The 13,154-nt window shown below is 39.8% G+C and overlaps 1 protein-coding gene across 2 annotated transcripts in view; it reads right to left on the bottom strand.

Annotated features, from left to right (window-relative positions):
- ANKRD55 (ankyrin repeat domain 55) overlaps positions 1-13,154 on the bottom strand; it is a 52,534-nt gene that overhangs the window by 27,791 nt on the left and 11,589 nt on the right. For both annotated transcript variants that reach the window (XM_080574615.1, XM_080574614.1), the window contains exons 3-6: positions 11,375-11,505; positions 8,690-8,799; positions 5,383-5,443; positions 1,563-1,691 (exon numbers count right to left, since the gene is read on the bottom strand). In XM_080574615.1, the coding sequence (XP_080430741.1) occupies positions 1,563-1,691; positions 5,383-5,443; positions 8,690-8,799; positions 11,375-11,505 (431 nt within the window). The remainder of the gene's footprint in view (positions 1-1,562; positions 1,692-5,382; positions 5,444-8,689; positions 8,800-11,374; positions 11,506-13,154) is intronic.

A 13,154-nucleotide genomic window follows, 5' to 3' on the forward strand; every position in this document is an offset into this window, starting at 1 on the left:
GTAACAGCAGACAAAGCCATGGCTGTCCACAGTATCTACTTCTCCTGGGCCTAACAGGGCAAGAGAGAGCACTGGCTGAAAATATTTCTTCTTGGCCAAGCCTGAGTAAGGGAAATGCTAACAGATCTATTCCATGCTCTGGTATTTGAACTAGCCCTTCTTGACCTATAGTATGAGAAATATGTGGATGAAGGAAGCAGTTTATAAGGCAGGAATCTGTCAAGAAGAGAAAGGGTGTCATCCTGCTCATATTTTCTCCTATTTCTGGGAGCAGCTTAGAGGGAGAAAGAAGAGTGATTTATGATTTAATGCCTCCACCTGAGGCAAAGTGGGTTTTGTGCAGTTGCAATTTCTCCCTTTCTTAAGGGTTGTTCTGCACATTTATGAGACGATGTGGGAGGAGCAAGCCTAGAAAAAACGCACAACGGATTTTAGACTAGATAACTAGTTTCCAAAGGCGAAAGAGTAAAGGAAGTAACCCAAGTTCAGACTGATCAGGATTAAAGAATGAAACTGTTGTTGAGATAACACCAGTTGCGGAGGCCAAAATATAACTCAATTTCAGAAAAACAAAATTTGAGCCTATTGTACCTGAACCATCTGTGGGAGGCTGTGGTTGAAGAAAACAGATTATTCTTTCTAGATGTCCTTACTCATTTATAGCACGTGGCAGTTCAAAGCTTTTTTATTTCTTTGTTGACACATATTTTAAGATGAGCAGACTTGGACCAAAAGGTGAGGATGCAAATATTTAGTCATTGTAGGAAAACGTTACTGGATTTTTGTGCAAGTTCTATTTTTGCTTATCTGTTGAGCAGGTGTTTTGAACACTGAATACTGGAACTTGCTATGGCAAGTGAGCAAGTACAAACATGTTTATATGATTGCTATCCTTTCATCTGAGATGTTTTTTTGCAGTAAAGTTTATGCATAACTTTTTAAACTACACCATTTTAGACCACTTGCTAATAAGCATATTACCAATTGCATAATAGTGTTAAATGTCATATGCATTTATTTACCTTTGTGTTTTTCTTCTCTAATGATCTCCCACATAGTTTTTAGCAATTTGACATTTTTTTTTGCATAGGAGATAGGGAGATACAGCTCAACAGGAAATGTGTCTGTCTCCCCATCTTCCTTAATCTCCAAGAAGCAGGGGCTCAACCCTTCTACCAATTGTTCCACAACTATTTATTTTTAAAGACATTTTAAATTGCATTTACATTATTCTATTCCCAAAGATCATTAGAAAGACTATTTAAGCTGCATATTTCTGCAAACCTGATTCAGTGAAAAAAACAAAGCACGTGTGCAGCATGCATCACACTTGTAGTCCCAGTGAGATAAATGATAACTTTGTTCAGGGCAACAGAGCTCGGTCTACATGAAGCATGCCTTGCTCTCTGGAGCAGGTGTTGGATCCTTGTCCCATGCCACTGGCAAAATGCTGAGGGTGTTACTGGACATTCTTAGCATCCCTTTTCCTCATTTCATTTAGGAAAACACAATAGCTGGCTCAGTTCAAGCAACTGCCTGATGAAACAGCAGCCGCGCCTCACCTGAACAGCCCAGTGCAGAGCGGTTTTGAAGTCTTTGTCCACCAGGGTCAGGTCTGCTCCCTTGTGCAGCAGGGTCTGCACGTGCTGGGGCCTGTTGTGGAAAGCAGCCCAGTGGAGTGAAGTCATTCCCTGAAAGCCACAAACCCAGAGAGCAAATAATGGTCATGCATGGTAGCTCCCTTCGCGTCTCTTTCAACTACAGATAAGCTAGACTGTTCTGAAACCATTTTGGCTGGACTGACTCTTTCCTCTCTGTCATGATTTGGAAAGATTAGTTACAACTTCTGAATTAATTATATGAGGGAATCTAGCAATAGTCTTTTTGGAGTCATTACAGAAAATAAATACAAATATGAATGCTTGTTCCATGCCCATCTACAAAATGCATGGTCATCACAAAAAAATGATGGCTGGGGAATGGTTCCTCCTGCTAAGTTTGTGTCCCGTGAGAAAGGACTATTTTAGGCTGGTGCTCTGTCATGACACAGTGTGACGTTTATCTTAGACCTTATCTTTGATTATAAGTTTTGTTAAGTATTATAAGCTAGAATTTTAGCTGACACTAATTAGCAAGCTAAAGAACTGCCTCAGTGATGTCAACAAAAAGACACACAATATAAACATCCCTTATTAACTGTTTAGGAATAAAACAAAGCAAACGTTAACTGGTTTACCTGCATTTTCATTCCATTTTACCTGTGTTTAGTCAGTCTCAGTAGATTAGAGAATTCATGGCCTGTAATTTCACCTTGTCATCAACATTGTTATACACACCTATAGTTTACTCTAAACCCATAATATCAAAGACTTTCTGCATGAAATTACAACAGCAGCATGCTTTTTAAACATGCTTTTTAAATTGCTAGTGTTGTTCAGATGTGGTAACATTTTACTTTGGGGAGGTGTTATTTACTACCTGTTACCACTGAAAATGTATTTTAAGGGTCTTTTCTGGGTTCTAAAATGTTAAAAACCAAAAAAATGTAGAGTGGAAAGAAAAGGTAAACTTGGCATGGAACCCCATAAAGCCAATTGGCAACAACCCCGATAAAGCACAAACTATAAAGCATTCAAGCAGAAAACTTATCAGTGAACTAATACTGAAAGTTGTTAGCAGTATTTTCTACGTAAAAGTTTGAACCCCTTAGCTTTCATTTCTCTGAACTCATCAGGTACATTTTAAGGATTTTCAAGTCCTCACATGGCTTAAATATGGATGATGACAAAATACAACAGTTGAAGAAGAGCAGTTTTGGTCTTAGCTTGGTTTTACAAAGCTTAGGCATGAGGGGTTAGGTTTTGTAAAACCAAAAATGCAGATGAAATCCTGTACCCACTGAAATTAATGAGAGCTCTGCCACTGATACCAGTGGACCAAGGTTTTGGTACTGGGAACCAATTACTATTGACAGACACACAATGTGATGCTCTTAAGTGAGGTTCGAGTGAAGTGTTTCCAGATTGGACATGGGTCCTCACACCTAACCCTGGAGAGCAGGAAAAGTCACTGGAAGAGGGGAAGCTACAGCATACTAGGCCAGCTTTTCATCATTCACTCTCAGTCTGTTGATATGGACAAAAGGGCAAAATACATGAAAAAACAAGTTTTTCTCTGTTCTTGCCATAGTCATCAGCAGCCAGCTGTAAAGTAAGCGTGTAAAAACTGTGTGTAGGAATCAAAGACCTTCCTAGTCCAGGGTCAGAGGGGTCAGTAGGAGATGTTTAGGAAAAGAATATACGAAATAAGGCTCAGTGTTATACATTCACATAACATTTGGCAATCTCACTAATGACTTCTTGTGCCATCGAGACCTCCACGTGGTAACCACTCATTTTGTGAAAAAGTGCTTCCTTTCATTTTCTTCATATTCATTCACTGCTGCCTGACAATTTCTGTGGGTGCCCGCCTTATTTTAGATGCAAAAGACAGTGAACAGTCATTCTCTTTTCATCTTCTCTGTGCTGTTTACGATGTCACGAACTTGTATTATATCATCCCCCTGACATAGTTACCATCCTGAACATCCTGTTGTAGTTAGTTTATTCTGGTTATTGACCTACCCATGAAAGGAAGCTATTCTATAATAATCTTTGTAGTCCTTTTCTGTTCCTGTTGTTGTATATGCTTTTTCAGATGACTCTTGCAGCCGGCATTCACGGTGCAGGTATACCAAGAATTTAGACAGAGCGTAGGGCTGCTTCCTGTTTTGTTCTCTTTTTCTTTTCTAATAATTCATGTTCCACGTGTCCTTCTGGAATGCCCAAAAGAGTACAGAGAGTTGAGCTGGTCAGAGCAGCACCTCACATGTGTGGGCAGGCTGCAGTGGACGATGGCTGTGCAGCTCGTACCCATCTGCTTTGTGCAAGGTGATAGCACCCTTGAGTGGCATCTGCGGTTGTGAGAGGAAGGATGAGGGTGATATCAGAACTGTCAAAGCTGTAGGGCTCTGAAGATCTAAAAAATGTAATGTTAAAAATAAGAAAGCCCAACAATTGCACATTTATTAAAAAATAGAGAGCAATAGGGGACATAAAAGGAGAAAAACAAATAGTAAAAACAAAACAAATGGTTAATGATGATTGGGCAGCAGTTCCATGAGCATAGATGGGTGCAATCCAGCGAAAGGGGACCTGAAATAGCATTCAGAGGCTGTGTTTGCCTCTGGGAAATATATTGTGATACTGCTTTTGCTCAGATTCTAGGCTTTTTCAGGGAATGTTTCTTCCCATTTTTGTCTCACAAGGCTTCATAATAAACCCACAGAAAGCCACAGTTGTGGAAACTATGAAACCTCCAGATGTATTTTTTACCGTTTGTGTGTTCATGCATTGATCAGTGTGTTTTTCTCAAGTGTAGATGGGAAAACTGAAGTGTTTTACTTATGCTAGGAGAACAGCCCTATTAGCAGAAATAATTTGTGAGGTTCCACACTTTTCAGAAAACACAAATATTCAGGGTTTAGCAGTGACATTTTAACAAATATTCCCATGCCAAATGACCTAGACCAAAAGTTCTAATTTGCATTCAGTGATGCATCACAGCAAACCATTATGGCTTGAAATTGTCATTCATGGTTACATGCAACTCATTAGCAACATAATTCTATGCCAAGACAAACCATATGTCTGGTTTAGGCTGTTGTAAGTGGGGTCTGCAAACCATCCAGTAGATAAGGGATACTCATGGGAAGAGGGAAAATTAGCAGCCCTGTGGTGGTTCTGGCACCATGGAGAAGAGAAACACCCTTGAGCAATTGCTAGAGCAAATACAAACACAGGAAAAGATGTCCAGAGTCTCCCTCGTGCCTTGGCGTCTTTATCTGGAGTACACATCTGGGAAGTTGACGCTCTCCTGTGTACACTGTATGTGTACATGCAGGGCCAAGTTCTTTAAGGGACAGAGTAACCCAGCATAAATTTTTGTTCCTCCATGCTTGTTCTGTGCAATACCAGGTTTCTGTTATTTTTCCTGTGAACAGTTAGTTCTTTAATGATGGGACATTTGGAAAAAGTGAAGATTTAATCCAGGGTCCAACTTAAAAAGGATCAAAAGCAATTTATGTCTTGGCAAGTGAGTTAAGAGACTGAAGATACCTCATAGCTGGCAGTATACGGATAAGTATTATTAGTGTACAAGTGCATCACACATTGTGGGAAAAATGCGATAGGGCTTTGGAGAGTTCAGCAACAGCGTTACAGAAATACCTGACTTGTGCATAGTCTCATGATAAAATTGATAGTTCAGTGAACTCTTTCTGAACAGCATGAACCGTATGATCCCAGAGACTAGGACAGTGACTTTCAGCACAAGCTCACTCACCTCATTGTCCTGATGATTAATTTCACTAAGATTTGACTGCTGCAGAAGCACGTTCAGGAGCCTGTGGAAGCAATGACATAATCAGTGTGCTGCGCTCCTGACTAAACCTGAAAATTTGACAGTTTTGAGAAAAAAAGGCATGCAATTTCAAGACAAATCAGTATTAGTAACGGGCACAGGTCAGAATCTTAGGTCTGCACTTTGTCATATTAAAAAAGCAAATAAGACTTTATGGCTTATTGTCAGAACTTTGTGAATCAAAAGCAGATCCACTAGGAAGAATTCTTACGGTGATTGCCAGGGTAGAATCAGAATATGTAATGCTATACGTGTGTGCAGTTTTTGGTAGCAATACCTCATCATTCTATTTCATAAAGTTTTAAACAAACAGAAATATTAATGACCTGTTTCTAAAATGATTTTTCATGCTCTGTAACTCTCAGCGTAATGTGATATTGTGTATGTGTTTGTGTGTGCGTACCTGCATATATACTATATGTTTACACACACCTAAACCAATAGCATTTGGCAAGACCTTACAGTTTTTCTGCTGGGATAGAGCCATTGTTATGGTATAAAACATAGCAATGCTTCAGTTCACCTTCTTATGGAATATCAGACTACAAACACTCCCCTCTGGTGGAGGGAACAGTTACAATAAAAAAGTCACGTGCAATATTCAACTGCAATAATGCTGCACAGTTTTTACTATTCCTTTCCTTATGGCATCCTGTGAAGATGTTCTGAAATCACTATAGGTTATGTTTCATAGTAGGACGCTAAGTGTTTGGATCATGTAGAGGACCATGGAAATGAAAGGGACCACTCTGTCAGAGCCTGTAACAAAGCCAAATAGCATAGGTGCTAATGTGGATGTACAGTTGTTCTGATTCTAGGAAAAGGAAAGATATAACCTTAGTGGATCCTTTGGTAAGACCATAATGCAAAACTGTGCTTAAAGACAATGAACTGTCAAGATGGAAACTCTGATAAATGTACAGACAGTGCACAACTAAATGCAAGCAGTGATGGACTGATTCCCAGGAGACTGAGTGAAAATCTTTTGCTGCTTTTCGTCAGGACCATCTTCAACAACTTCCAGCACCTTTTCCAAACTGAATTGTGTTTGGGTGTGTTCATCAGATCAAGTTGAGAGTGTTGCATGTGGAATATTTTTTTTCTTATTATTAAAAAACCACAACATTATTCCAAACAAAACAAACAAACAACAACAACAACAAAGTATTTACAAATGCTTAGGGCAAGTTCTGCAGGTGAAAATCTTATCTGTCTGGTAATGCCATCTTCAGGTGCAAGAAGTCCAAATTTATTTATTTTTTTTAGAATATCCCTTTATAGTGAAGACCGGGCAGATCCCAGTCCTTTGTCAGGACTTCATATCCATTTATATATGTATGCAGTCACTTGTAAGAAAGGGGTGTTAGACTTCTTTTTCTGAATCACACAACCAATGGCATAGTGAAGTCATACTACAGAAACTCTGAAAATTATGATTTAGGATTGTTGTGATTAGTTTTAAAAAAAAGTGATAGGGCAGAGACATTTTGTGGTTGTTAACTCAAACCAGAATCTCAGAAATTCACTATCCAAAGACAAGTCTGAGTAAAAATGTACTGGTGGGCAGAGAGAATGTGGGATAACAATAATAAGCTGTTAAAACTCCTTTATCTCACTGTTATATAATCTGTTACGTGGTTCTGTAGTTTAATCCCAGATATCATCAGAGAAACCAGTGTAGGGAAGGACATATCGTTCTTTGAGTGTAAAACCTATTTCAACAAAATTTGGCTCACTTATTTGCTCAGACCAACAGCAATGCTACCACGCAAATGTGTAGATATTCAGCCATCCCAACTGAAATTTCTCTGATTTCTATTCTTAAAGACAGAATGGATTCCCTTTCCACCTTGTCTCTTAGGCTCTGTGGTACCTGCATTGAAGCATATTAATCAATTATTGAAATAATACATGAACTGGCTGATCACAGTCTCTGGATTTCTGTGTGGTCCATGTGCTGGAAACAGCACATGGAGTTTTAGCAGGGGACTGCCAGCTTTTAAACTCAGCTGAAAAAGCATTTCATAGCTCACTGCTACATATACTTTTTTAATAATGACACGAGACTCAGGAGTGACAGTGAGCATGATGGAAAAGCCCCTGCACAGTGCTCCAGGCATGTCTTCTGGGCATGGGGCAACCCCAGCCAGGAGGAGGCAGAGGACAAAGAATTGAGCAGCTGATGAATTCCTGTTTAGAGCAAAGGTCTGCCTGTGTCCATGGAGAATACGAAAAATGTTCAGTGAACCCTGCCTGCTGCTGTTAAAGTAGATTACTGTTCTCTTTCAAGTAGCAGCATGAGCAGTGTTGTACAAACATTGTCTTCTTTCTGTGGAGGCTTTGTTTAATGATAATGTTTTCATACTGCTGCAGAAACCTTAAACTATTCCTTCCAAGTGATGCATGAACAGCAATGATGAAGGTGGAAAATGAAGCAAGCTGTTAAAAAAGGCCAGAGAGCAAGATCAGCAGAAATGCACAGAGCTCTGGACTGGCCTGCTATGGTGACAATGACAAATACATAACCTCAGTGATAAAGTCACACGAATATTTTACATCTACTGAATGTTTTAACTGTCTCTAATATCTTCCTGTTCCTCCAGATATGATTTACTTCCTATTTTTTTAAGTGAATTTATTAGTAAGTACAAATCAAGACTTAATATATGTTAAACCTTCCTATTATCACAGGCTAGAATGAGACAAAGAGGATCTTTGTTGGAACTTCCCATCAAGAGGCATGCTTTAGTTCTTACCAGTAGGAGTAGTTAAAAATGAGACTTTCCACCAAACCTCAGCTTCCCCTTCACAGCAGGGGCTCTCAGAGAGATTGTCATGTGGAAAACTTTTCTCATGCTGGCCCATGCTACTTGGAGGAGGAATCCAGAAATAAAGAACTAGTTGTAACATTTCTTGTGGAGTGGTGCCAGAACGATCAAGGGAAACTAGAGTTTCAACCTTTACTTTATATATATATATATATATGTATATATATATATTTCAATTTTACTATTTTTTCTCTATTTTTTTCTTTTGCTGTTGTTATTTTATATCAGTTTCCTCACCTTGCCTGACTATGTACCACTGTTATAGAAGCATTAGGTAATGCTTTTGCTCCTTTCTGCCCCTGTGACAGCGTGGGACGGGCTCCCCATTGGGCTGGGTAGCTATTTTTGCGGACTACCTGTTGAGATTCAACCAGAAAATGCTGGTGGAGCCTGGGACATACCTCACATCAGGCTCTGCAGTAGCAGCATGTAGTGGCAATCTCCCATTTTTATCAGGTATGTTCTGCTTAGCACCATTTCTGAGCAGGCTTACACAGCCTTCCAGCCATCCCTGAAAAAGAAATTACAGCACGTCAAAGAAGAAAGTAAAATGCATCAGGCTAGATACTTGGTGGTTCTGACCTTCATATGTGACCCTAGCTGTTTCTGTCACCTGAGGAAATATACTTTGTTTCTCTCTGCACTCAGAATGCTTTCTTTTTGTACTCTGACAGAGTAGCTCACCCATTGACTTCCCTTCCCTTCCCTTCCCTTCCCTTCCCTTCCCTTCCCTTCCCTTCCCTTCCCTTCCCTTCCCTTCCCTTCCCTTCCCTTCCCTTCCCTTCCCTTCCCTTCCCTTCCCTTCCCTTCCCTTCCCTTCCCTTCCCTTCCCTTCCCTTCCCTTCCCTTCCCTTCCCTTCCCTTCCCTTCCCTTCCCTTCCCTTCCCTTCCCTTCCCTTCCCTTCCCTTCCCTTCCCTTCCCTTCCCTTCCCTTCCCTTCCCTTCCCTTCCCGTCTCTCTCCCTTCCCTTCCCTTCCCTTCCCTTCCCTTCCCTTCCCTTCCCTTCCCTTCCCTTCCCTTCCCTTCCCTTCCCTTCCCTTCCCTTCCCTTCCCTTCCCTTCCCTTCCCTTCCCTTCCCTTCCCTTCCCTTCCCTTCCCTTCCCTTCCCTTCCCTTCCCTTCCCTTCCCTTCCCTTCCCTTCCCTTCCCTTCCCTTCCCTTCCCTTCCCTTCCCTTCCCTTCCCTTCCCTTCCCTTCCCTTCCCTTCCCTTCCCTTCCCTTCCCTTCCCTTCCCTTCCCTTCCCTTCCCTTCCCGTCTCTCTCCCTTCCCTCCTTCTTTTCTTTTTCCTTCTTTCCCCCCCTACACTTTTTTTTTCTTTTCCTGCAGCTATGGCAAGCAGTGAATGAATAAACAGTGATTAAAAATCTGCTAATTCCTGTATCACTAGCAAATGCTACACATATTCCTGCATGTGAATTTAATTATGCTAGTTTAAACCATGAACAAGAGCACTTAATCTCATTTCCTTTATGAGATTTTAGCAGGGAAGGCAAATCAATACTAAAGAGCCTCAGAGTGTGGTCTTACAAACATTGTTGCAGAAGTTTGAATTAGTGACAATGTTAGACTAAGAACAGCACCAGAACAGATGGAATTAATCAGTTCTTGGACTAAAACCTTCTATTGATCACCTCAGCAAAACAGCGTGTAAATAATCTGGTTGCAATTGCATAAATTTTTCAGCGTATGCTTGAGTCACAGGGAAATCAAGCACGTGTTTAAGTATTTTCTTCAAACCTCTGCAAGCCACCGATAAAGACCATTGCCTCCTGTACGAGCTATGTTAGATCAACATCACCAGCATTCATAGAGGAAAGTCAGAACATCCCCGTTGTGGCTTCTGGTGGAAGTACAGGACTACTGAATTCTGCATGTGATTTTGAACATGGAGCTCTGCTGAATTCAGTTCTCTGGACAGACATCACAGCCAATGCTCTCTAGACCTCTGATTATATCCGTCACAGAAACTGAAATGGAAACTTTGAAGCCTGGGTGGCTTAAATCTTTTCCAGTCATTTCTTTTTTTCCAAAGAATATCTGTTCCCCTCTGGGAAAAGAGGAAGGAAAAATGGAGCATGACACTAATTACGGGATTTTTTTCTTTAATATCTGGCAGAGGAAATGTTTATTCTCAAGTAAGTGAGGCATGCCCCTTGCACTGAATAAGTGTCTGTGAATAAGCATGTTTTGCTTTTTTCTACACATATTTTCTGGCTGAATGTCTAATAGCTGAGCAGAAACATTGTTTTTGTCTTGAAATTGCAGGAATAAACGATTCAAGTGTTGAGATTTATTCAGGCTGCCACTATATCTGTTTAAATGTACTGGCAGTCATCCAGCCAGAACTCATACCAAGCGCTATGGGTAAACATTCCTTCCTCCTTTCTTTCCAATGAGTCAAGAAAGCCTATGGTCAACCCTTCGGCCCAACTAACCTGGTCCCCATCCTCTCCCTGAGTTCTGAATCCCCTCCAGTGAGGAGCAGAAGACTAAGAAGAATGCAATCCTTTCATATTTCAGACAGACAGCACTGCATCTCCCTTCTCAAATTTCTTGATGAGATGTCTTCCCCTACTGCCACTTGCATGTGGGTTTAGTGGGGGGTTGGATTTGCTTAAGAACTGAGTATCTGTGCTGATATCTGCAGCACCTTGAACCTGGCTGTTCAAGGTCCAGCACTATAATGAAGGGAAAAGCAATGCCCTAGGTCCTGGGGTGTGCAGGTAAACATGCTTGCTGGCCACCCAAAGCTGAGATAGGAATGTGTTTCCTGGAGCATAAAAATCTGATACAGAGGACCCTGGCTGTAGTGAGAACCCCATATCATACACTGGTTTTACAAGCCAAAATAGGAAGGATATTATGAAAAGAGTTATGAAACTTTTTTTACAATCATCCAAAGCTTCCAGCTTCCATTGTAAATTTTGCAGTTTCACTGCTATCTAGAACCAAATATTTTGTCCTTTTTTTTCTTTCTTTTCTTTTTTTTTTTTTTTCTGTAATACAAACAGAAATCTTATTTGCTCTACATATTTCCCCTCTTCACTCCACCTATCTTTCCACCCTCCTCCCCCAAGACTTGGTACCAGATAAGTTGCCAGAGATAAACTGGTACGTCCACAAGCATCTTGAGTATTAATATTGGCTCCCATCTTCAGTAAAAGCTTCACGGTATCGACCTGGCGTCCTGACACAGCATGCATCAAAGGTGTGCAACCTGGGGAAGAAAGTCAAATGTTCTTTTACAACTTTTATTTTTTCATAGCCATGAGAGAGATATTTTGTTATTTGCTGATGTTAGCATTGGCAAATTAACAAGTCCTTTCTCTCACAACTGTCCAACAGCTCTGCTCAGCTTTTTTCAGGCAGGAAGTAACTCCCGTGCCAGCTAGATTGCTAGTGATTATAAAAAGAACATAACTTCAGAGCAAAAGCCTTGCTTCATTAACTTTACATCTGTAGTGAATATTGGTTTTCTATTGACAAAATTCCCATATAAACTATTGACTTTGTACACCATTTTGGAGGCTGATATTCTTCAAAGTGAATAGTTGCCAGGTTATGTTTGGCTAATTTTCTCAAACCACAGCTTTATTCTGTGTCTATGTGTTCAAAAGATGTATGAAATCAAGCCATATCTCATGCAAAGCTGTGTTTCAGATGATGCTTTATGTAGACAATGACTTATTTTAAAGACTGGATTTACCCTAGAGTAGTTTCTTTTCTGCCATCATGAGAACTTATTTTATATTCTGCAAACCATTCCTGTGCTGGAAAGAGACTGAAATCTATGTTCAAACTTAATACTCAGATTTATTTAATACTCTGTATTATAGTATCATTTAATTGCTTCCCCTTCCTTCCATTCTGTTAACTGCTCAACAACAGCAAAGTCTTTCCTGCAGAATCTGACAAAGCAATTTCAAGTTACTAAACTGGGAATAAATTTGAATGTTAGAAGCCATAACATGCAACAAGGCACAACTGAGGAATAATTATTCTTTCTGAATTCAGTCAGACTGTTGAGCAAATAAATATGCGCTACTCAAGCTAAGATTATGCACACTCTGCCATATGTGTAGGATACAGCCATATGTTTTGTCTTGCAAGACTGGTCTTAGTTACATTTTATGTACAACCTAGTAAGCAACTGGAGCTGGAGCTGAAATGCTTCCTGTTTTTAATCAGTCTACCTCCACTCAGAGCCCTTCACATTGATAAAGATTAGAATACATGGTGTTCATATCAATCCTTCTAAAGAAATTGCAATAAAATATACTCTTGACCAAACCAAGATTTTCTAGAAAAAAGGTTGCAGAGATCTGTAGCTTTAATTGATATGGAAAATTTAATTTAATTGATATGGAAAATAGATGCAATGGAAAACTCAGCCATGGGAGAGTGCTTTGTAACAGTATTATATAGAAACCTGAACACAAAGGAAAAGGAGTGCAGTCTCACAGATTAAACAGATCAGTTAATTCATTGTATATTGTACAGTTAGCCATTTGGCAAAAAAACACATAACAAAATCTTTCAAATTTGTTTGTACCTGTGCACACACTTTTAAAGTGCAAATTACTGAAACCCTTTACTCTAGAGATGTACAGAATTTATAGGATTTAACTTTGATAAAAATATTCTTCTCCCTTCCTTGAAAGAACAGCAGTTTCTCAAGAACCTCCCCAAAGAAGATAAAATAGATTCTTGATACAGTTCTGTTTGATTATGTCAAATCAGCTTATTTTTATTTGTAAAAAAAATATCTTAGAGCTACAGGGGAAAAGAAGCATCTAAATTATGCATTTCTAGTGGGTGTTCAAAAGAATAACTCAAATTTTCCATATTCTGCTACTAAGCGTAATT

Source organism: Anser brachyrhynchus, assembly GCF_964034855.1.
Source record: "Anser brachyrhynchus genome assembly, chromosome: Z".
NCBI lineage: Eukaryota > Metazoa > Chordata > Aves > Anseriformes > Anatidae > Anser > Anser brachyrhynchus.